This window comes from Muscardinus avellanarius (assembly GCF_963383645.1).
Source record: "Muscardinus avellanarius genome assembly, chromosome: 13".
NCBI classification, from domain to species: domain Eukaryota; kingdom Metazoa; phylum Chordata; class Mammalia; order Rodentia; family Gliridae; genus Muscardinus; species Muscardinus avellanarius.
In genome coordinates, this window is record NC_137799.1 from 11028288 (window position 1) to 11049871 (window position 21584).

The 21584-nt window shown below is 44.7% G+C and overlaps 2 protein-coding genes across 3 annotated transcripts in view; one reads left to right on the top strand and one right to left on the bottom strand.

The window, feature by feature from the left end:
- Positions 1-560: 560 nt before the first annotated feature.
- Positions 561-5531, top strand: HSPA5 (heat shock protein family A (Hsp70) member 5; the record flags this gene model as incomplete). The annotated part of the gene is made up of 8 exons (XM_080709240.1): positions 561-682; positions 781-1012; positions 1771-1908; positions 2588-2700; positions 2805-3195; positions 3308-3545; positions 3798-3965; positions 4969-5531. The coding sequence occupies 8 exons, from the start codon at positions 561-563 to the stop codon at positions 5529-5531; spliced, it is 1965 nt and encodes a 654-aa protein (XP_080565366.1).
- A 5524-nt stretch (positions 5532-11055) lies between these two features.
- Positions 11056-21584, bottom strand: part of RABEPK (Rab9 effector protein with kelch motifs) — a gene marked incomplete at both ends in the record, with an annotated part of 17544 nt that continues 7015 nt past the window's right edge. For both annotated transcript variants that reach the window (XM_080708697.1, XM_080708696.1), the window contains 4 exons: positions 11056-11348; positions 14495-14644; positions 17307-17456; positions 21053-21214. In XM_080708697.1, coding sequence (XP_080564823.1) covers positions 11056-11348; positions 14495-14644; positions 17307-17456; positions 21053-21214 — 755 coding nt within the window. The remainder of the gene's footprint in view (positions 11349-14494; positions 14645-17306; positions 17457-21052; positions 21215-21584) is intronic.

Below are 21584 nucleotides of genomic sequence, written 5' to 3' on the forward strand. Positions count from 1 at the left end.
CAGGCAGTTACCGGCGGAAATCGCCTCGGGGTGAGAGGTCACACTGGGGACCGGCAGCTGCTGAACCAATGGGGCTAGCGCACGAGGCGGATGTTGCCTCTCATTGGTGGACATTGAGGTCGACCCGCAGCCAATGAGTCGGCTCCGGGGGCGTAGCTGTGACGTTAGTTGCGGAGGAGGCCGCTTCGAATCGGCAGCAGCCAGCTTGGTGGTCTGGACCAATCAGCGGCCTCCAACGAGAAGCATCTTCACCAATCGGCGGCCTCCACGACGGGGCTGGGGGCAGGGTATATAAGTGGAGTCGGCGACGGCGCGCTCGACACTGGTCGGGACTACATAGGTGGACACTCTGGGGAATTCGCTGGTGTGAGAGGTAAGCTCCGCGGCCTGCTCCTTTCGGGTCTGTCCCTTGGCTCGTTTTCCGCTCTGCCTGACCCCAGATCCTGTCGCCCTCAGATCTGTAGTCTCGCTGCGCGCCCGTGCTGCGGCCTGTTGCTGTGACTCCTGTCCGCCCGCCCGCCCGCTCGCTCGGTGACCGACCGGCCGACACCGCCGGCAAGATGAAGCTGTCTCTGGTGGCTGCGGTGCTGCTGCTGTTCAGCGCGGCGCGGGCCGAGGAGGAGGACAAGAAGGAGGACGTGGGCACCGTGGTCGGCATCGACCTGGGGACCACTTACTCCTGGTAAGTGGGATTTGTGGAAGGGGAAGGATGGGGCGTGGCCTCCTCGGCCGGCTTGAAAACTGAGGTGCTGATTCCTGTTCTCTTGGGGTTTCCGCCAGTGTTGGGGTGTTCAAGAACGGCCGCGTGGAGATCATCGCCAACGATCAGGGCAACCGCATCACGCCGTCCTATGTGGCCTTCACTCCCGAGGGGGAGCGTCTGATCGGTGATGCGGCCAAGAACCAGCTCACCTCCAACCCCGAGAACACGGTCTTCGATGCCAAGCGGCTCATTGGTCGCACTTGGAACGACCCGTCTGTGCAACAAGACATCAAGTTCTTGCCTTTCAAGGTGAGACGGGGTTTTTTCTTACCCTAACAGTGGGAGAAGTGATGGAAGTATCTAGGGTTAAACAGTGACTGAAAAACAAATCTGAGACAAAGAGTAAGAGATAATTGTATTTAATCTTTTATTTAATACTTAATGTTACAGAACTGTAGTTGGCAATCTTTTGACAGAGTAGGACTAGGTCTGACTAAAACTGAAGAGATCCTTTGAAGAAATTGATATTCCCAAAGTATTTCTAGTCATATTTAGATCCAAGGGACCAAAGTAAACTAAATTATGGGGAGCCTGAGACAAGATTCCAGGTTCCACACTAGCTGTCACAACATAAGGAGACTGTTTCAAAAAGAGAGAGAAAGATATAATAAGCCCGGTGTGGTGGCTCAAGGTTGTAATCCCAGCATTTGGGAGGCTGAGAATGGAGGATCTTGGTGTGAGGACAGCCTCAGCTACTTAGCAAGGCCATTTGCAACTCAGACCCTGTTTCAAAAATAAAAAGACTAAAAAATAGGGCTGGGGGTGTAGCTCGGATATTCAATGCCCCTGGGTTCCATCCTAAGTACCAAAAAAAAAAAAAAAAAAACAGAGCTGGAAGGTATAGCTTAGAGGTAGATAGAATGCTCTTCTGTTAAATCTCAGTACCCAACACTTCTCCAAAAAGTAAAACCCAAACTATGGAGGAGAAAGTGGGATTTTTTTTTTAAGTTTGAAATGTCATGGCTTTATTGTTTGACTACTGCTTATTGAATTGTTCTATAAAATAGGTGGTTGAAAAGAAGACTAAACCATACATTCAAGTTGACATTGGAGGTGGACAAACTAAGACATTTGCTCCAGAAGAAATTTCTGCTATGGTTCTCACTAAAATGAAAGAAACTGCTGAGGCTTATTTGGGAAAGAAGGTAAATATTTCTAGAATAATGTCAAGTGTTTTCTTAGGTTTTTATTACTTTTAAATGTGAGCTGACCATGGTGGTGCACACTTGTAATCCCAATATTAGGGAGGCTGAGACGAGGAACACAGGTTTGAGGACAGCCTCAGCAAGTAGACTCATCAATCTAGTGAAAATAGGGCTGGGGATGTAGCTCAGAGAGGTAGAATGCCCCTGGGTTCAATCCCAAGTACCAAAAAAGTTTTTATTATTATTTTTTTAATGTGAATTGCATACATGCTTGTCAGGTTTACTAATTTTGTACTTGCCTGTAGGCTAAACAAAATGCTAGGCACTATATATTTAAGGCCAGCCTCAGCAACAGGCTCTCTGCAATTTAGTAAGACATTGTTTCAAAATAAACTAGGGCTGGGGGGTGTAGCTCTGAGGTTAAATGTCCTAGAGTTCAACCTCAGTACCATTAAAAAAAATTGATGTATGTATTAATTTACTTAGTTGAGAAGGAGGATCCCAGAGTCGAGGCCAGCCTCAGCAACTCAGTGAAACCCTGTTTCCAAATAAAATAAAATAGGGCTGGGTGTAGCGCAGAGGTAGAATGTCCCTGGGTTCAATCCCCACTACCAAAAAAGTGTAAAATCTTAAATCCTGTGACCGCATACACCTAATTTCCTTTTTGTTATGCTTTTAGGTTACCCATGCAGTTGTTACTGTACCAGCCTATTTTAATGATGCCCAACGCCAAGCAACTAAAGATGCTGGAACTATTGCTGGGCTGAATGTCATGAGGATCATCAATGAACCGTAAGTATCTAATTCAAGGATATGGCATATTTCCAAATAGGGGAAATGTGAATTTGACTAAGCATTTCCCGCCCTTTTTTTTTTCTTTTTCTTCATTCTTACAGTACAGCAGCTGCTATTGCATATGGCCTGGATAAGAGGGAGGGAGAGAAGAACATCCTGGTGTTTGACCTGGGTGGTGGAACCTTTGATGTGTCTCTCCTTACCATCGACAATGGTGTCTTTGAAGTTGTGGCCACTAATGGAGATACTCATCTGGGTGGAGAAGACTTTGACCAGCGTGTTATGGAACACTTTATCAAGCTGTACAAAAAGAAGACTGGCAAAGATGTTAGAAAAGACAACAGAGCTGTTCAGAAACTCCGGCGTGAGGTAGAAAAGGCCAAACGGGCCCTGTCTTCTCAACATCAAGCAAGAATTGAAATCGAGTCCTTCTATGAAGGAGAAGACTTTTCTGAAACCCTGACTCGGGCCAAATTTGAAGAGCTAAACATGGTATGCTCCTTGTTTTGTGCCCTGCTAATGAGAACTAGTTAGACTTTTAGTTTATTACAGTGCATCTAGCTAATAATCCAAGGAATATTAGTAACCATGTCCTTTATTCCAGGACCTGTTCCGGTCTACCATGAAGCCTGTCCAGAAAGTATTGGAGGATTCTGATCTGAAGAAGTCTGATATTGATGAGATTGTTCTTGTTGGTGGCTCTACTCGAATTCCAAAGATCCAGCAGCTGGTTAAAGAGTTCTTCAATGGCAAGGAACCATCCCGGGGCATAAACCCAGACGAAGCTGTAGCATATGGCGCTGCTGTTCAGGCTGGTGTACTCTCTGGTGATCAAGATACAGGTAGGTCACTGATGCAGCATCTTCCAGTGCTTCAGTAGCTTGCTGGGGAGACTGTTGCTTAGAAAATAATAGTAAAGATAAAGTGAAGCCAAGACCTGGGCAGTCTAAGGTCTGTAGCAACTGTTTACTTTCAGTGTGCTTAGAACCTAAGGCAATGGTAAGATGGAGAAGATAAAGTCATCAGGAGAGTGCATGACAGTGCTCTCAAGATTCTTTGAGTTAGAACTTAACTTGATTAACTAACCTTTGCAGGTGATCTGGTACTGCTTGATGTATGCCCCCTTACACTTGGAATTGAAACTGTGGGAGGAGTCATGACCAAACTGATTCCAAGGAACACTGTGGTACCCACCAAGAAGTCTCAGATCTTTTCTACAGCTTCTGATAATCAGCCTACTGTTACTATCAAAGTCTATGAAGGTAATTGTTTACATTTGTTGATATTTATGTGTTTGTGTGGGTGGTGCTAGGGATTGAACCCAGGGGCATTCTACCTTCCAGCTACACCCCCAGGCGGGGGTCTTGCTAGGTTGATGAGAGTCTCACTACTTGGCTGAGGCTCTCCTTGATTCTGGGATCACCCTCCTGTGCCAACCTCCTAAGTACTAGCATTACAGTGATATGTTTTGAGAGAATATGGCTTGTTTAACATACAGTATTAAAATGGCTAGGGAAGCAGGGCGTGGTGGCACGCTTGTAATCCAATCATTCGGGAGGCTAAGACAGGAGGATCGCAGTTTGCGGATAGGCTCAGCTACTTAGTGAGGCTCTTTGCAACTCAGTGAGACCCTGCTTCAAAAATAAAAAAATAGGAAGCCGGGCGTGGTGGCACATGCTTGTAATCCCCGCGCTTGGGAGGCTGAGACAGGAGGATCGCACGGGTTCGAAGCCAGCCTCAGCTACTTAGGCTTTCAGCAACTTAGTGAGACCCTGTTTCCAAATAAAAAATATAAAAAAGGTCTGGGAGTATAGCCTGGAGGTAGAAAGCCTCTGGGTTCCACCCCCAGTACCACCAAAAAAATAAATAAATAATAGGGCTGGGGGTGTAGCTCGGAGGTACAGTACCCCTGGGTTCCATCCCCAATACTGCCAAAAAAAAAAAGGCTAGGGAAAAATGAGGTCCTTATTTGACTAGTATTGAGTCTCACAGAGGCAGTACTTAATTTGGCTCTTTAGCACTCTTTCCCATTAAAAATACTAGTGAGCTGGCACTTAGAATGTACGAACAGAAGGATTTCTCGTACTTTGAAGCAGATGAAATCCAGTTAAGAGTTAGCGGTAACTTTGCCCGTTTGCTGCTGCTCGTAGACCAATATTGAGTCACTTTGAGTTTAATAATGCTCCTTTGCCCCATCATATGCGCTCACAGATTGAAATAACCTAGATGTTATCAATAACAAGTTTTTTGTGTTTTAACTTCTAGGCGAACGACCTCTGACAAAAGACAATCACCTTCTGGGTACATTTGATCTGACTGGAATTCCTCCTGCTCCCCGTGGGGTCCCCCAGATTGAAGTCACCTTTGAAATAGATGTGAATGGTATTCTTCGAGTGACAGCTGAAGATAAGGGTACAGGGAACAAAAATAAGATTACAATTACCAATGACCAGAATCGCCTGACACCGGAAGAGATCGAAAGGATGGTCAATGATGCCGAGAAGTTCGCTGAGGAGGACAAAAAGCTCAAGGAGCGCATTGATACCAGGAACGAGCTGGAAAGCTATGCCTATTCTCTAAAGAATCAGATCGGAGACAAAGAAAAGCTGGGAGGGAAGCTTTCCTCTGAAGATAAGGAGACCATGGAAAAAGCTGTAGAAGAAAAGATTGAATGGCTGGAAAGCCACCAAGATGCTGACATTGAAGACTTCAAAGCTAAAAAGAAGGAACTGGAAGAAATTGTGCAGCCAATTATCAGCAAACTCTATGGAAGCGCAGGCCCTCCCCCAACTGGTGAAGAGGACATGGCAGAAAAGGACGAGTTGTAGGCGCTGATCTGCTAGTGCTGTAATATTGTAAATACTGGACTCAGGAACTTTCGTTAGGAGAAAATTGAGAGAACTTAAGTCTCGAATGTAATTGGAATCTTCACCTCAGAGTGGAGTTGAAAATGCTATAGCCCACGCGGCTGTTTACTGCTTTTCATTAGCAGTTGCTCACAGGTCTTGGGGTGGGGGGAGAGGAGGAATTGGCTATCCTAAAAACTGGGCAAAAAAGCTGGGTCAAGGTGTGTGTTCACCTCAGAAATGTTCTATTTAACAATTGGGTCGTGCACATCTGGTGTAGGAACTTTTTTCTACCATAAGTGACACCAATAAATGTTTGTTATTTACACTGGTCTGATTTTTGTGAAAAGCTTTTAATTAGATCATTTTATTTCGAGGTTAGATTTTCACTTCATGTTCACATTAGGAGGATGGGTATTTGGGATGTTGGGCAAGGAAACATTTCTGTTTAATACTTCCAGATAATTGGTCTAGCTTTAAATAGTTTAAATAGAGATGAGTTTTCTTGAACATAATTGAAAATTTCTGACTTTCCCTTTTATTTTTTTTGGCAGTACCAGGGATTGGACCCAGGGGCATTCTACCTCTGAGCAATACCCCCATCCCTATTTTTTTAGTCTACTTTGAAACAGGGTCTCACTAAGTAGCTGAGTGAATACTAACCATGATCCTCCTGTCTCATCTTCCCAAATGCTAGGATTACAATCATTTGCCACTATACCTAGCTTTTTTTTATATATGCTGGCTATTGAACCCAGAGGCATTCTACCTCTGAGCAACATCCCCCAGCCCTTTTTTATTTGGAAAAAGGGTCTTGCTAAATTGGTGAGGCTGGCCTCAAACCTGCAGTTCTGCTGGGCGTGGTGGCGCACGCTTATAATCCCCACGCTTGGGAGGCTAAGACAGGAGGATCGCACAGGTTCGAAGCCAGCCTCAGCTACTTAGGCTCTCAGCAACTTAGTGAGACCCTGTTTCCAAATAAAATAGAAAATTGGTCTGGGAGTAGCCTGGAGGTAGAAAGCCTCTGGGTTCCACCTCCAGTACCACACACACACAAAAAAACCCTGCAGTTCTATCCCAGCCTGCCATGTACTGGGATTTCAAGGGTTTGCAACTACACCCAGTTTCTGGTAGCTTTATTAATAATCAGATGTATAGCTACTTGAATTCTTTTGGTGGATGGATACTGGGGATTTAATTTAGGAACATATTTCTTTTTTTTTTTTTTGGTGGTACTGGGGGTGGAACCCAGAGGCTTTCTACCTCCGGGCTATACTCCCAGACCTTTTTTATATTTTATTTGGAAACGGTCTCACTAAGTTGCTGAGAGCCTCACTAAGTAGCTGAGGCTGGCTTCGAACCTGTGCGATCCTCCTGTCTCAGCCTCCTAACCGCGGGGATTACAAGCGTGTGCCATCATGCCTGGCTTAGGAACATTTCTAGTCGACACCCCTATCCTTTTTTATCAGACTTGCTAACTTTCTGAGGCTGCTTCGAACCTGCCATCTTTCCAGTCTCAACCTCTTAAATAGGATTACAGGCCACCATGCCTAGCTACATTTTCTTATGTGTGTGTATGGTATTGGGAATTAAACTTTGAGGGCTTTTTATCACTTGAGCTATACTCCCAGACCTATTTTAATTATTTATGCAGTATTGGGGACGGAACCCAGAGTCATTCTACCTCTAGGCTACACCCCCAGCCCTATTTTTTATAATTTATTTTTTATTTTTATTTTTTGGTGGTACTGGGGATGGAACCCTGGCTACCCTCCCAGACCTATTTTATATTTTTTATTTGGAAACAAAGTCTCTTAAACCAGCAAGGCTGGCTTTGAACCTGCGCAATCCTATCTCCCCCTCTCAAGTGCGGGGATTACAAGTGTGCGCCACCACGCCCGGCTTTTTATAATTTATTTGGAAACGGTCTCATTAAGTTGCTGAGAGCCTCACTAAGTATCTGAGGCTGGCTTTGAACCTGTGCGATCCTCCTATCTCCGCTTCCCAAGTGCTGGGATTACAAGCGTGCGCCACCATGCCCAGCTCCCAGACCTATTTTATAAAGGTTGAAGTAGGGTCTGAGTTGTTGAGGCTGGCCTCAAACCTGTGGTCCTCCTGTAACAGCTACTCAAGTACTGGGATTATAGGTCGGTGCTGCCATGCCTGGCTCAGCTACAGCTTTATAAGGTGTAGACCCGGGCATAGTGGTGCACACTCAGCATATGGGAGGCTGAGACAAGATCACAGCCTCAACTACTTAGGCCCTTTGCAACTGAGTGAGACCCTGTTTTAAAATAAAGAATAAAAAATAGGGTGGGGGGTGTGGCTCAGAGGTAGAATGTTCCTGGGTTCCATCCCCAGTACCAAAACAACAGAAAAAAGATGTAAAGGTATATTTTGAGCCCCAGGTACATTAGAATCCATCCCTGCAATTTCTCAGTGGTCCTGAGGTGGGATCTAGGTGGTAACCCTGAAACCACATTAAAGAGTCCCATTTGTAAATAAATGGCAATGGTTTGTGTCAATACTGGTTTAGGATTATTTAGATTGGCTGAAGAATTGTTTAGTTTAGTATGCCTCAGTAAAGGTCATCTTTGTTATCTGATGCTAACATGACATCTGCCCAAGGATAGGTATTTTGTAAATGAGCAACCAGCTGAAAATTAGTTTGCTAAGGAGAGTAGACTTGGGACCCAATATCAAACTGTGTGTGTGTGTGTGTGTGTGTGTGTGTGTGTGTGTGTGTGTGTGTGTGTGTGTATGGCACTGGGGATTGAATCCAGGGACATTCTACCTCTCAGCTACATCGCTGGCCCTATTTTATGTATGTATGTATGTATGTATGTATGTATGTATGTATTGGTGGCACTGGGTTTCCTGGAAACCCTTCTATCTCCAGGTTACACCCCCAGACCTATTTTTATATTTTTTATTTGGAAACAGGGTCTCTTAAGCCAGAACAGCTGGCTTGGAACCAGCCCGATCCTCCTGTCTCTGCCTCCCAAGTGCGGGGATTACAAGCGTGCGCCACCACGCCTGGCTTTATTTATTTATTTATTTATTTGTGGGTCTGGGGATGGAACCCTGGGGCATTCAATCTCTGAGCTACACCCCCTGCCCTATTTTTTATTCTTTATTTTTGAAACAGGGTCTCGCTAAATTGCAGAGGGCCTTGCTAAGTAGCTGAGGCTGTCCCTCAATCATGATCCTCCAGTCTCAGCCTCCCAAATGCTGGGATTACAAGCGTGTGCCACCATGCCCGGCTTATTTTTCTTTTTTTGAAATAGGGTTTTGCTAAGTTAAGGGGAGTCTCACTTTTGTTGATGTTCTCAAACCTGCAATCCTCCAGCCTCAGCCTCCCAAGTACAGGGATTAAAAACATGCACCTCCATGCCCAGTTAATACCAAACTTCTTGTTACTCTTTGAAGCTCAGGCTTTTACTTCATTGCTTCCAAAGTATTTGAGCAGAACCAGGCATGGTGGCAATACCTGTAATCCCAATCCTTCATAGGCTGAGACAGGAGGATCACTGGTTCAAAACTAGCCTCAGCAAATTAGGGTGACCCTGTTTAAAGAATTTTTTTTTTTTGGAGGTACTGTGGATTGAACCTAGGAGCATTCTACCTCTGAGCTATACCCCCCAGCCCTATTTCATTCATTCATTCATTCATTCATTCATTCATTCATTTGTGGTACTGGGGGTGGAACCCAGGGGCTTTCTACTTCCAGGCTGTACCCCCAACCCTATTTTTCTTTTTTTTCAGTACTGGAGGTGGAACCCAGGGGCATTCTACCTCTGAATTATACCCCCAGCCTTATTTATTATTATTATTATTATTATTATTATTATATATATATATATATATTTTTTTTTTGGTGGTACTTGGGTTCCTGGAAGCCCTTTTACCTCCGGGCTACCCTCCCAGACCTATTTTTTACAATTTTATTTGGAAACAGGGTCTCCTAAGCCAGCTCGCGTAGCTGGCTTCGAACCTGTGGGATCCTCCTGTCTCTGCCTCCCAAGCGCAGGGATTACAAGCGTGCGCTACCACGCCCGGCTATTATTATTATTTTTTTGAAACAGGGTCTCACTGAGTTGCAGAGGACCTCACTAAGTTGAGGCTGGCTGCTAACCGCGATCCTCCTGTCTCAGGCTCCCAAATGCTGGGATTATAAGCATGCAACACCATGCCCGACTCCCAGCCCTGTTTTATAATTTATTTGGAAACAGGGTCTCACTAGGTTGCTGAGAGCCTTACTAAATAAGTGAGGCTGACTTCGAATCTGTGAGATCCTCCTGTCTTAGTCTCCCAAGTGCTGGGATTACAAGCGTGCGCCACTACGCCCACCTTTTATTTTTATTTTTATTTACTTGTATTGCGGTACTAGGGATGGATTACAGGGGCACTCTACCTCCAAGCTACACCCCCGGCACTATTTATTTATTTATTTATTTATTTATTTATTTATTTATTTGAGTCTAGGGATGGAACCTAGGGGCATTCTACCTCCAACCTACACCCCCTGCCCTATTTTCATTTTTTATTTTGAAACAGGGTCTCACTAAATTACAGAGGGCCTCACTAAGTAGCTGAGGCTGTCTGCGAACCATGATCCTACAGCCTCAACCTCCTGAATGCTGGGATTACAGGCATGCACCACCATGCTCAGCTCTCAGCCCTATTTTTTATTCTCTATTTTGAAACAGGGTCTCACTAGTTGCAAAGGGCCTAAGTAGTAGCTGAGGCTGCTCAGGAACCATGATCCTTCTGTCTCAGCCCCCAAACGTTGGGATTACAAGCATGTGCCAACACGCCCAGCCTTTATTTTTATTTTTTTAAACAGGGTCTCAACTGCATTGAGAGTCTCACTACTTGCTGAGGCTGTTCTCAAACCTGCAATTCTCTTGTTTCAGCCTTCCAAGTACTGCTCATTATAATCTGCAAGACAAGCCTAATCAAACATTGAAACTGGCCTGTTCCTTAAAGGCATCGCTACTGTGCCAAACAATCTGCATCTGTCTGAGAATCAGCTGATGAATACTAAAAAAGACAGACTTCAACTGATAAATGTCTATTCTAATGTCTATAGTTTTTTTGGGTTTTTTTTTTTTTTTTTTTGTGTGTGTGTGTGTGAGTGGTTCTGGGAATGGAACCCAGGGGCATTCTACCTCCAAGCTACACCCCCAGCCTTATTTTTTTATTCTTTATTTTGAAACAGGGTCTCACCAAGTTGCAAAGGGCCTCACTAAATAGCTAAGGCTGTCCGCAAACCACGATCCTCCTGTTTCAACCTCCTGAATGCTGAGATTACTGGTGTATGCCACCATGCCTGGTTTCTAATGTCTATAGTTTATGATTGGGCTACACAGTTCATTTCTTCACCTACCAAAGTACAGAAGAGCAAATGGATATATTGTGCAGAAGATATTTTGGAGGGATAAAACAGCTAAGATTCTGTTTAACTTTCATGAAAGTAACAGAAGTAATAAAAATGTAGGTTTTATTAGTCAACTACAGTCACAATACAGTCATTATAGATTTCCCCTTCTGTATTCATTCCGCCAAACACAAAACATAGAAATGTGTCAGTTGGGCTTTCCTCCTGTGAGTCACCACTACCAGTCACTCCCCTGTCAGCAGAATCTCCCTTTTCAGCTTCACAGTTTAGGGTGACAGAACTGGAATCTTCTTTTGCAGAAGTAGATGCCACTGGCCATGGAATGATACACATAGAATGGTCCAATCGTCCAGGCGGAAGAAAAGTATCAAATTTAAGCAGGGTCCAGTGCTGTTTTTCTGTTAGAGGTAAAAACCAAAAGTTCATGTAAAGAAATTTCAAGAAATTCTCAAGCTGGGCGTGGTGATGCACACTTGTAATCCCAGCATTTGGGAGGCTGAGACAGGAGGATCGCGGTTCGCGGACAGCCTCAGCCACTACTTAGTGAGGTCCTTTGCAACTCAGTGAGACCCTGTTTCAAAATAAAGAATAAAAAAATAGGGCAGGAGTATAGCTCGGAGGTAGAATGCCCCTGGGTTCCATCCCCAGTACTGAAATAAAAAAAAGAAAAAAGAAAGAAAAGAAATGCTCAGTGATTTAATGTGTTAGCTAAGCATACATACCAATGGGAAATAAAAGGGAAGAAAACCAAATGATAGTGTAAACTGACTCTCTCTGTGTGTGTGTGTGTGTGTGTGTGTGTGTGTGTGTGTGTGTGTGTGTGAGATTGAACTGAGGATTGAACTGAGGATTGAACTGAGGAGCACTGAACCTCTGAGTTACACTCAGGGTTTTTTATTTTATTTGCTGTACTGGGGATGGAATCCAGGAGCATTCTACCTCTGAACTACACCCCTTGCCCTATTTTTTATACTTTATTTTGAAACAGGGTCTCACTGAGTTGCAAAGGGTCTCATTAAGTAGCAGAAGCTGTCCACGAACTTGGATCCTCCTGTCTCGGCCTCCCGAATGCTGGGATTACAAGTGTGCACCACCACCCTTAGCCACTCAGAGTGTTTTTGTTTGTTTGTTTGGTTTTTATTTTGCATGTCAGGGGATGGAACTCAGTGGCATTTGACCTTCGAGCTACAATCCCAACCCTATTTTTTATTCTTTATTTTGAAACAGGGTCTCACTAAGTTGCAGAGGGCCTCACTAAGTAGTTGAGGCTGTCTGCGAACGGCGATCCTCCAGTCTTAGGCTCTCGAATGCTGGGATTACAAAGCGCCCGACCAACTCAGGGTTTTTGTTTGTTTGTTTTTTTGTTTTTGTTTCTTTGTACTGCATTCTACCTTCAAGCTACACTCCCAGACCCCCCACCCCCCTTTTTTTTTGGTGGTGGGGTAGGTGGAACCCAGGGGCTTTTCTACCTCCGGGCTATACTCCCAGACCTATTGTATACTTTATTTGGAAACAGGGTCTCACTAAGTTGCTGAGAGCCTCACTAAGTAGCTGAGGCTGGCTTTGAACCTGTGTGATCCTCCTATCTCAGCCTCTCAAGTGTGGGGGTTATAAGCATGCGCCACCACGCCCGGCCCCAGTCCCCTTTTTGAAATTTTATTATTTTTAGTGTGTGTATGTGTGTGTTTGTCATTAGGGTTGGAACCCAGGGGCATTCTACCTCTGAGCTACACCCCATCCCTATTTTATTATTTTTATTTTTATTTTGAAAAAGGATCCCTAAATTGCAGAGGGTCTCACTAAGTTGCTAAGGCTGGCCTCAAACCTGCGATCCTCCTGTCTTAGGCTCCCATGTAATGGCATTATAAGCATAGGCCACCACAACTAGCTTACATTTTTAATTTTTTAAAAATTATTATTATTATTATTTTTGTGGTACTGGGGATGAAACCCAGGGGCATTCTACCTCCAAGTGATACTCCCAGTCCTATTTTTTATTCTTTTTTTTGTGCGTGTGGTACTGAGGGCGGAACCCAGAGGCTTTTCTACCTCCAGGTTATACTCCCAGACCTATATATTTGGAATCAGAGTCTCACTAAGTTTCTGAGAACCTCACTCAGTAGCTGAGGCTGGCTTCCAAACTGTGCGATCCTCCTTTTTCAGTCTCCCAAGCACTAGGATTACAAGCATGTGCTACCACACCCAGCTTTTATTCTTTTTTTTTTTTTTTTTTTGTGGTACTAGGGGTGGAACCCAAAGGCTTTCTACCTCTGGGCTACACTTCCAGACCTATTTTATATTTTATTTGGAAACAGGGTCTCACTAAGTTGCTGAGAGCCTTACTCAGTAGCTGAAGCTGGCTTCAAACCTGTATGATCCTCTTGTCTCAGCCCCCCCAAGCGCTGGGATTACAAGCGTGTGCCACCACGCCCAGCTTATTTTTTATTTTCTTAATTTTTTGTGGTACTGGGTATTGAAATCAGAGGCATTCTACCTTCGAGCTATACCCCCAGCCTGATTTTATTCTTTATGTGGAAACAGGGTCTCCATAGGTTGATGAGAGTATCACTACTTGCTGAGGCTGTACTTGAACCTGCAAAAACCTCCCAAATCCTGGGATTATGAGTGTGCGCCACCAGGCATGGCACAATAATTTTTTTACTTTTTTGTGGCACTAGAGATTGAACCCAGGGGCATTCTACTTCTGAGCTACACCATCAGCCTAATTTTTTATTCTTTTTATTTTAAAACAGGGTCTCACTAAGTAGCTGAGGCTGGCTTGGAGCCTCAATCCTCCTGTCTCAGTCTCCCAAGTACTGGTATTACAAGCATGTGTCATCATGCCCAGCTATATTTTTAATTTTTTTTTTGTGTGTGTATGGTACTAGGGATGGAACCCAGGGGCTTTCTACCTCTGAGTTACACCCCCAGCCCTATTTTTTAGTCTTTATTTTGTAACAGGGTCTCACTAAGTTATGGAGGTCTCACTGAGTAGCTGAGGCTGGCCACAAACCTGCAATCCTCCTGTCTCTACTTCCCAAATACTGGGATTACAGTTGTGCAGCAGCACACTTGGCTTCAGTGTTAGTGCTTTAAAGATGACATTGCCTACAAGTTTAGCTGTTATTCCTTTGCATTTAGAAATGGATGAACCAGCCAGGCGTGGTGGCACATGCTTGTAAACCCAGTGCTTGGGAGGCTGAGACCGGAGGATCACACAGATTCAAAGCCAGCCTCAGATAGTTAGTGAGCCTCTTAGCAATTTAGTGAGACCTTGTTTCCAAATAAAGTACAAAATAGGTCTGGGAGTGTAACCCAGAGTTTAAATAGCCCCTGGGTTCTATTCCCAGTACCACCAAAAAAGATAAATAAATAAAACATTGGGCTGGGAATGTAGCTCAGATAGAATACCCCTGGGTTCAATCCCCAGTAACAAAAACGAAAAATAAAAAAAGAAAAGAAATGGATGAACCATATTGAAAAAACCAAAGGACCGTGTCACTTTGCAGAGAATGCTCATGAAGACCGGGAGTGGCTCGCTCACCTATGTCATACTGGTGCATCGTGTCCAGCGCTCCAGTCGGAGTCATTCCTCCAAAGACGTACACACGCTTCCCCAAAGCCACAGCTGAGTGGGCAGCGCAGCCCGCAGGCGCAGCCCCACTGGGACTGAGTTTCTGCCACTTCATGTCACCTGGGAAGAGAAACAGTTTTGGCACAACATGTGCGGAAAGGTGTGGGTTTTTTTTTTCTTTTTCTGTGTATGGCACTGGGGATTGAGCCCAGGGCATTCTACCTCCAAGCTATTTCCCCAGACCTATTTTATTTTTATTTGAAAATAGGGTTTCACTAGGTTGATGAGAGTCTCACTACTTGCTGAGGCTATCCTCAAATCTGCAATCCTCCTGTTTTAGCTTCCCAAGTCCTGGGATTACAAGGATGTGCTACCATACATTTTTATTTTTATTTTGGGAGGCTCTTCCTTTTTATTTCTTATTTTCTTTGCTAATTTATTTATTTGTAGTACTGGGAATTGAACCCAGGGGTATTCTACCTCTGAGCTAAAATCCCAGCCCTATTTTATTTTTGTTTTGTTTTGTAGTAGTGGGGATCGAACCCAGAAGTACTCTACCTGTAAGCTACACCCCCAGCCTTATTTTTTGTTTATTTTATTTATTTATTTATTTATTTATTTTTGTGGTTCTGGGGATGGAATCTAGGGGTCTTCTGCCTTCAGGGTATACCACCATCCCTATTTTATTTATTATTTGGAAACAAGGTTTTGCTAAGTTACTGAGAGTCTCTCTAAATTGCTGAGGTTGGCTTCAAACCTGTGATCCTCTTGTCTCAGCCTCCCAAGTACTGGGATTACGATTGTGTACCACCATGCTGGGCTTATTTTTAATTTTGAAACAGGGTCTCCCTAAATTGTGGAGGGCCTTACTAATTTTCTGAGAGTAATGGTGACCCTGTGATCCTCTTGTCTCAGCCTCCCAATACTGGGATTACAGGTGTATGCTACCACACCTGGCTAGAACTACCTTCCTTCCTTCCTTCCTTCCTTCCTTCCTTCTTTCCTTTCTTTTTTTTTTTTTGGTGGTACTGGGGATGGAACCCTTCTACCTCCGGGCTACACTCCCAGACCTATTTTATAGTTTATTTGGAAACAGAGTCTCTTAAGCCAGCAAGGCTGGCTTCAAACCTGCACAATCCTCCTGTTTCCGCCTCCCAGCACAGGGATTATGAGCGTGCACCACCACGCCCGGGTAGAACTTTCTTATTTATTTATTTATTTTTATTTATTTACTTTTTTGTATGGTAAAGGGGGTGGAACCAGGGGCTTTTCTACCTCCAGGCTATACTCTCAGACCTTTTTTTATACTTTATTTAGAAACAGGGTCTCACTAAATTGCTGAGAAGCTCACTAAGTAGCTGTGGATGGCTTCAAACCTGTGCGATCCTCCTGTCTCAGCCTCCCAAGCGCTGGGATTACAAATGTGTGCCACCACGCCTGGCTCCGACTATTTTTTATATTTTTACTTTTTGGTGGTACTAGGGATCGAACCCAGGAGCACTGTACTTCCAAGCTACACCTCCAGCCCTATTTTTTAATTTACTTTATTTATTTATTTATTTAATTTATTTCAGTACTGGGGATGGAACCAGGGGCATTCTACCTCTGAGCTACACCCCCAGCCCTATTATTTTAGTCTCTTTTTTAGTCTGAGTTGAGAAGGGCCTCAATAAGTAGCTGAGGCTGGCCACGAGCCGTGATCAATTCTCCAGTCCCAACCTCCCGAATGCTGAGGTTACAAGCGTGCACCACCACACTGACCTCCTTGTCCATTTTATTTATTTATTTATTTTTGGTAATGAAGATTGAACCTAGGGGCACTCTACCTCTGAGCTAGACCCCTAGTTTTTTTTGGGGGGGTAATGGGGATGAACCCAGGGGTATTCTACCTCTGAGCTAGACCCCTAGCCCTATCTTTTTTCTTTTTTCTTTTCTTTTTTTGCCGGTCTGGGGATGGAACCCAGGGCATTTGACCTCCAAGCTACACCCCCTGCCATATTTTAAAATTCTTTATTTTGAAATAAGGTCTCACTAAGTTGGGGAGGGTCTCACGAGGTAGCTGAGGCTGGCTGTAAATCGTAATCCTCCTGTCTCAGTCACCCAAATTCTGGGGTTATAAGTGTGCACCACATCTGGCTCCCCCAGTTTTTTGTTTTGTTTTTTGTTTTGGTGGTACTAGGGGTAGAACCCAGAGGCTTTCTACCTCCGGGCTATACTCCCAGACCTATTTTATATTTTATTTGGAAACAGGGTCTCACTAAGTTGATGAGAGCCTTACTAAGTAGTTGAGGCTGGCTTTGAACCTGTGCAATCCTCCTGTCTCAGCCTCCTAAGCGCTGGGATTATAAGCATGGGTCACCATGCCTGGCCTTCCCCCAGGGTTTTTTTTTTTGCAGGTCTGGGGATGGAACCCAGGGGGCATTTGACTGCCAAGCTACACCCACTGCCCTATTTTTTATTCTTTATTTTGAAACAGGGTCTCACTGAGTTGCAGAGGGCCTCACTAAGTAGCTGAGGCTGTCCGCGAACCGCAATCCTCTGGACTCAGCCTCCTGAATGCTGGGATTACAAGTGTGTGCCACACGCCTGCCCCCCCCCCCAGTTTTTTTATTTAGCTTTTCTTTTGAAACAAGGTCCTGTGAAGTTGCTGAGGCTAGTGTTGAACCTGTGATCCTCCTGTCTCAGTCTTCCAACTTCTGGGATTACAGTGTGCTGCACCATGCCCAGCTCCCTTGCTCCATTTTAAATAATTTTCAGCAGACCAGCGCCCATGCCCACTTACTTATATCTATGCAATGGAGATCATCAAAGAACCGGTCCCCGGCCAAGCCTCCATGGATGAAGAGCTTTGTCCCGGCAGCCACCATCGCATGGCCATGCCGGGCGGCTGGCGGGTCTCCATGTGTTTCTGGCTGCGACCAGGTCAGAGTGTCTAGAAAGGTAAATTCATTAACATCAAGTGGCAAAACTATGAAGAACAAGAGAAATCTATCTAAGCCTCAGTATCACCCCCGACCTCCTCCTAGGCAACAGGAGATGCTCCAGCAGGAAGCTGCCTCAAAGTCGCTAATGCCACCTCACCCACCCAGGCAGAACTCCCTCCCCTACAGCCTGTGCGGCTTCTGCCTGGACACTTTCAGGGCTGCAGAGCACACGGCCCGACAGGCCTACCCCTACCCTTAAGCATTCGGAAGCCAATGATTGCTTTGAATTAAAATGCTCTCCCCTTAGCTGGGCGTAGTGGCTCACGCTTGGGAGGCCGAAACAGGAGGATGGCACAGGTTCAAAGCCAGCCTCAGCTATTTAGCGAGGGTCTCAGCAACTTAGTGAGACCCTGTTTCCAAATAAAATATAAAATAGTTCTGGGAGAGCCGGACATGGTGGCACATGCTTGTAATCCCTGCGCTTGGGAGGCAGAGACAGGAGGATGGCACAGGTTCGAAGCCAGCCGCGCTGGCTTAAGAGACCCTGTTTCCAAATAAAATATAAAATAGGTCTGGGAGTGTAGCCCGTAGGTAGAAGGGCTTCCAGGAACCCCAGTACCATACACACACACACACAAAAATAGGTCTGGGAGTATATAGTCCGGAGGTAGAAAGCCTCTGGGTTCCACCCCCAGCACCACTAAAATAATAATAATAAAATAAAATAAATTAATTAAAAAATGCTCTCCCCTTAAGTTCAACCTACAATGGCCACAAACTTAAACTAGTCCTCTTCAGTGTCTGGCTGTCATTACAGTCTTTTCTCTCTCTCTTTTTTTTTTTTTTGTACTAGGGATTAAACCTAGGATCATTCTACCTCTGAGCTACACACCCAGCCCTACTTTATTTATATTTTGAAACAGGGTCTCACTAGGTTGATGAGAGTCTCACTACTTGCTGAGGCCATCCTCAAACCTGTGATCCTTCTGTCTCAGCTTCCCAAGTACTGGGATTACAGGAGTGCACCACCACACCCAGCACAGTCTTTATTTGGGGGGGGGGGCGGGTAGGTACAGGGTCCCTGTGAATGAACTCAAGATCTGACACTCTTTACCACTAAACTACATTGACCAGTTCAGGGTCCTTTTTTTTTATTTTCCCCCTAAAATAATCTTCTTAACTGATTTGCTGAAAGTGTGGCAGGAAACGAGAGTACTTTCATATGGAAGTTAGCAGGGCCTCCTGATGAAGCAGAAGAAAACAGAACTGGTGTTTGGATTTAAAACCAGGTTATCTCACTAAATAACTATTTTGGGCTACCACCAGTTACTTCTCTAAGGTTTAGTTTCCTTAAGTGTAAAATAAAAGACAATACCTCCAACTACACCCCCAATTCTTTTTCTTCTCCTTCTTCTTTTTTTTCCCCCGGTACTGGAGATAGAACCGAGGGGCATTCTACTTCCAAGCTACAATCCCAGCCCTATATTATTTTTATTTTGAAACAGGGTCTTGCTAGGTTGATGTGAGCCTCACTACTTACTGAGGCTTATCCTACTGTCTCAGTCTCCCAACTACTGGGATTACAGGTATGTGCCAACAAGCAAACATTCACCTTTTTTTTTCTTCACCCGTATGGTCTGGGGGTGGAACCCAGGGGCATTTGACCTCCGAGCTACAGCCCCTGCCCTATTATTTAATTAATTAATTAATTGTTTATTTATTTAGCAGGTCTGGGAATAGAGCCCAGAGGCATTCAACCTCCAAGCTACACCCCTGCCCTATTTTTTATTCTTATTTTGAAACAGGGTCTCACTAAGTTACGGAGGGCTTCACTAAATAGCTGAGGCTGTCCGCAAACAGCAATCCTCCAGGTTCAGCCTCCCAAATTCTGGGATTACAAGTGTGCACCACCATGCCCAGCTTTATTGTTTATTTTTATTTTTTAATTTTTTGGCGGTACTGGGGTTCCTGGAAGCCCTTCTATCTCCGGGCTACACTCCCAGACCTATTTTATATTTTTTATTTGGAAACAGGGTCTCTTAAGCCAGCGCGGCTGGCTTCAAACCTGTCTCCACCTCCCAAGCACGGGGATTATAAGCGTGCGCCACCACGCCCGGCTATTCTTTATTTTGAAACAGGGTCTCACTAAGTTACAGAGGGCCTCACTAAATAGCTGAGGCTGTCTGCGAACTGCGATCCTCCTGTCTCAGCCTCTCAAATGCAGGGATTAGAAGAGTGCGCCATCATGCCCAGCAAACATTTACCTTTCTAATTTATACACTGTACTGTTTGAAATTTTAAAATTGATCATTTATGCCTTTTCAATTCTAATGTTGCTACAAAAAAGAATATATCACAGATATATTCAGTGATAAAATAGGTATGTATCAAAATAAGTCCAAAAGTGAGCCAGGTGTGGTGGTGCACTGCTACAGCCTCTCATGCAGATCTTGAGAAAGCTCGATCAGGGGGTCCGCAACGGCGTAGAGCCCCCATGAAGTATGTCTAGCATTCCTTTCTTCAAAAAAATTATTTTAGGGTTATTTAGATCAATATGTATAATTGGAATTTTATGTATAAGCATTTTAACTAAAACTGATGGGCAGCGGCTTGTGAGAGACTCAGGCAGCAAAGATTTTTTCCCAAGGATAAAGTTTGGGCCAAAGATTAAGTTCAAACTGACCTTAGTCTGGGCCACTGTATAAGATTAAGTTCGGGTCAGCCCTGTGACGTGAGACAAAGCGTACTATGACTGTTTAAATGTCTGACACCCTTGCCCCGAACTCAATAAAAAATAAAACTTTTCCCGTCCTTGGAGTTCCTGCTTACATGGCTATGCCCTTGCCTTTCTGCCAAAAAAGAAAATATAAAAGTTGTAACAAATCCTGAATAAAATGGAGATGTTTGAACCTGATCCCGTGTGACAGCTCTCCTCTCACGACCTCGGCTCTCCTCTCACCAACACAGGAACCTTGACTCCTGCTAGGGCTGGACCCCGGCAGCGCACGCTTCTAATTCCAGCATTTGGGAGGCTGAGACCAAAGGATCATGGTTCGAGGACAACCTCAGCTGTCCAAATTATGAGGCACTCATGATTTAGTGAAACTCTGTTTCAAAATAAATAAATAGGGCAGGGGGGGTGTAGCTCGGAGGTCAAATGCTCTGGGTTTCATCCCCAGACCCGCAAAAAAAAAAAAAAAAAGTGAAACAGTAGGTCATAGTTTATTTTCTTCCTTCCTTTTTTTGATGTGTGTGTGTATGTGCGTGTGTGCATGTGCGTGTATGCATTGTGTGCGTGTGTGTGTGTGTGTGTATGTATGTGTGTGTGTACTGGAGATTAAACCCAGGAGCATTCAACTTCTGTGTTACAGCCCTAGACCTTTTTATTTTGAAACAGGCTATCACTAAATTGCTGAAGCTGGCCTCAAATCTGTGGTCCTCCCTTCTGAGCCTCCCAAGTACTGGGATTATAGGTGCGTGTACCAGTGTGTCTATTTGCAAAGTTTCACTTTGCAATCCCTGCTCCCTACACCAGGTAAACTACAGAATGAGATGGCTCTGACCAGTTAAGTAGCAGCCCCCCAGTGCCCTTCCTGGTCCATACTTGCGTCAAACATGTGCAGCCTCACGTCCTGCACAGGCAGTGCACCTCTCTCTCCACCGCCAAAGACATACAGCTGGTTCCCAATGGCTGCTGAGGATGTGTGGAATGTTCTTGGAGATGGTGGAGGGCTGGTCACTTCCGGTGTGGTCCAGGTCCTGGTTTCTGATCCAGAGAAAAAGGCAGACAACTAGTCAGGCGTAGTGGTGCACGCTTGTAATCCCAGTACTTGGGAGACAGAAGGATCAGTGTTCATGGCCAGCCTCAGCTACTTAGTGAGGCCTTCCACAACATAGTGAGGCTATGTTTCAAAAATAAAGTATAAGCTGGGCGTGGTGGTGCACACTTGTAATCCCAGCATTTGGGAGGCTGAGACCAAGGATCCTGGTTCACCGCCAGCCTCAGCTACTTAGTGATGCTCTTTGCAACTCAGTGAGACCCGGTTTCAAAATAAAGAATAAAAAATAGGGCTGGGGGTGTAGCTCAGAGGTTGAATGTCTCTGAATTCCATCCCCAGTACTGCAAAATAAATAAA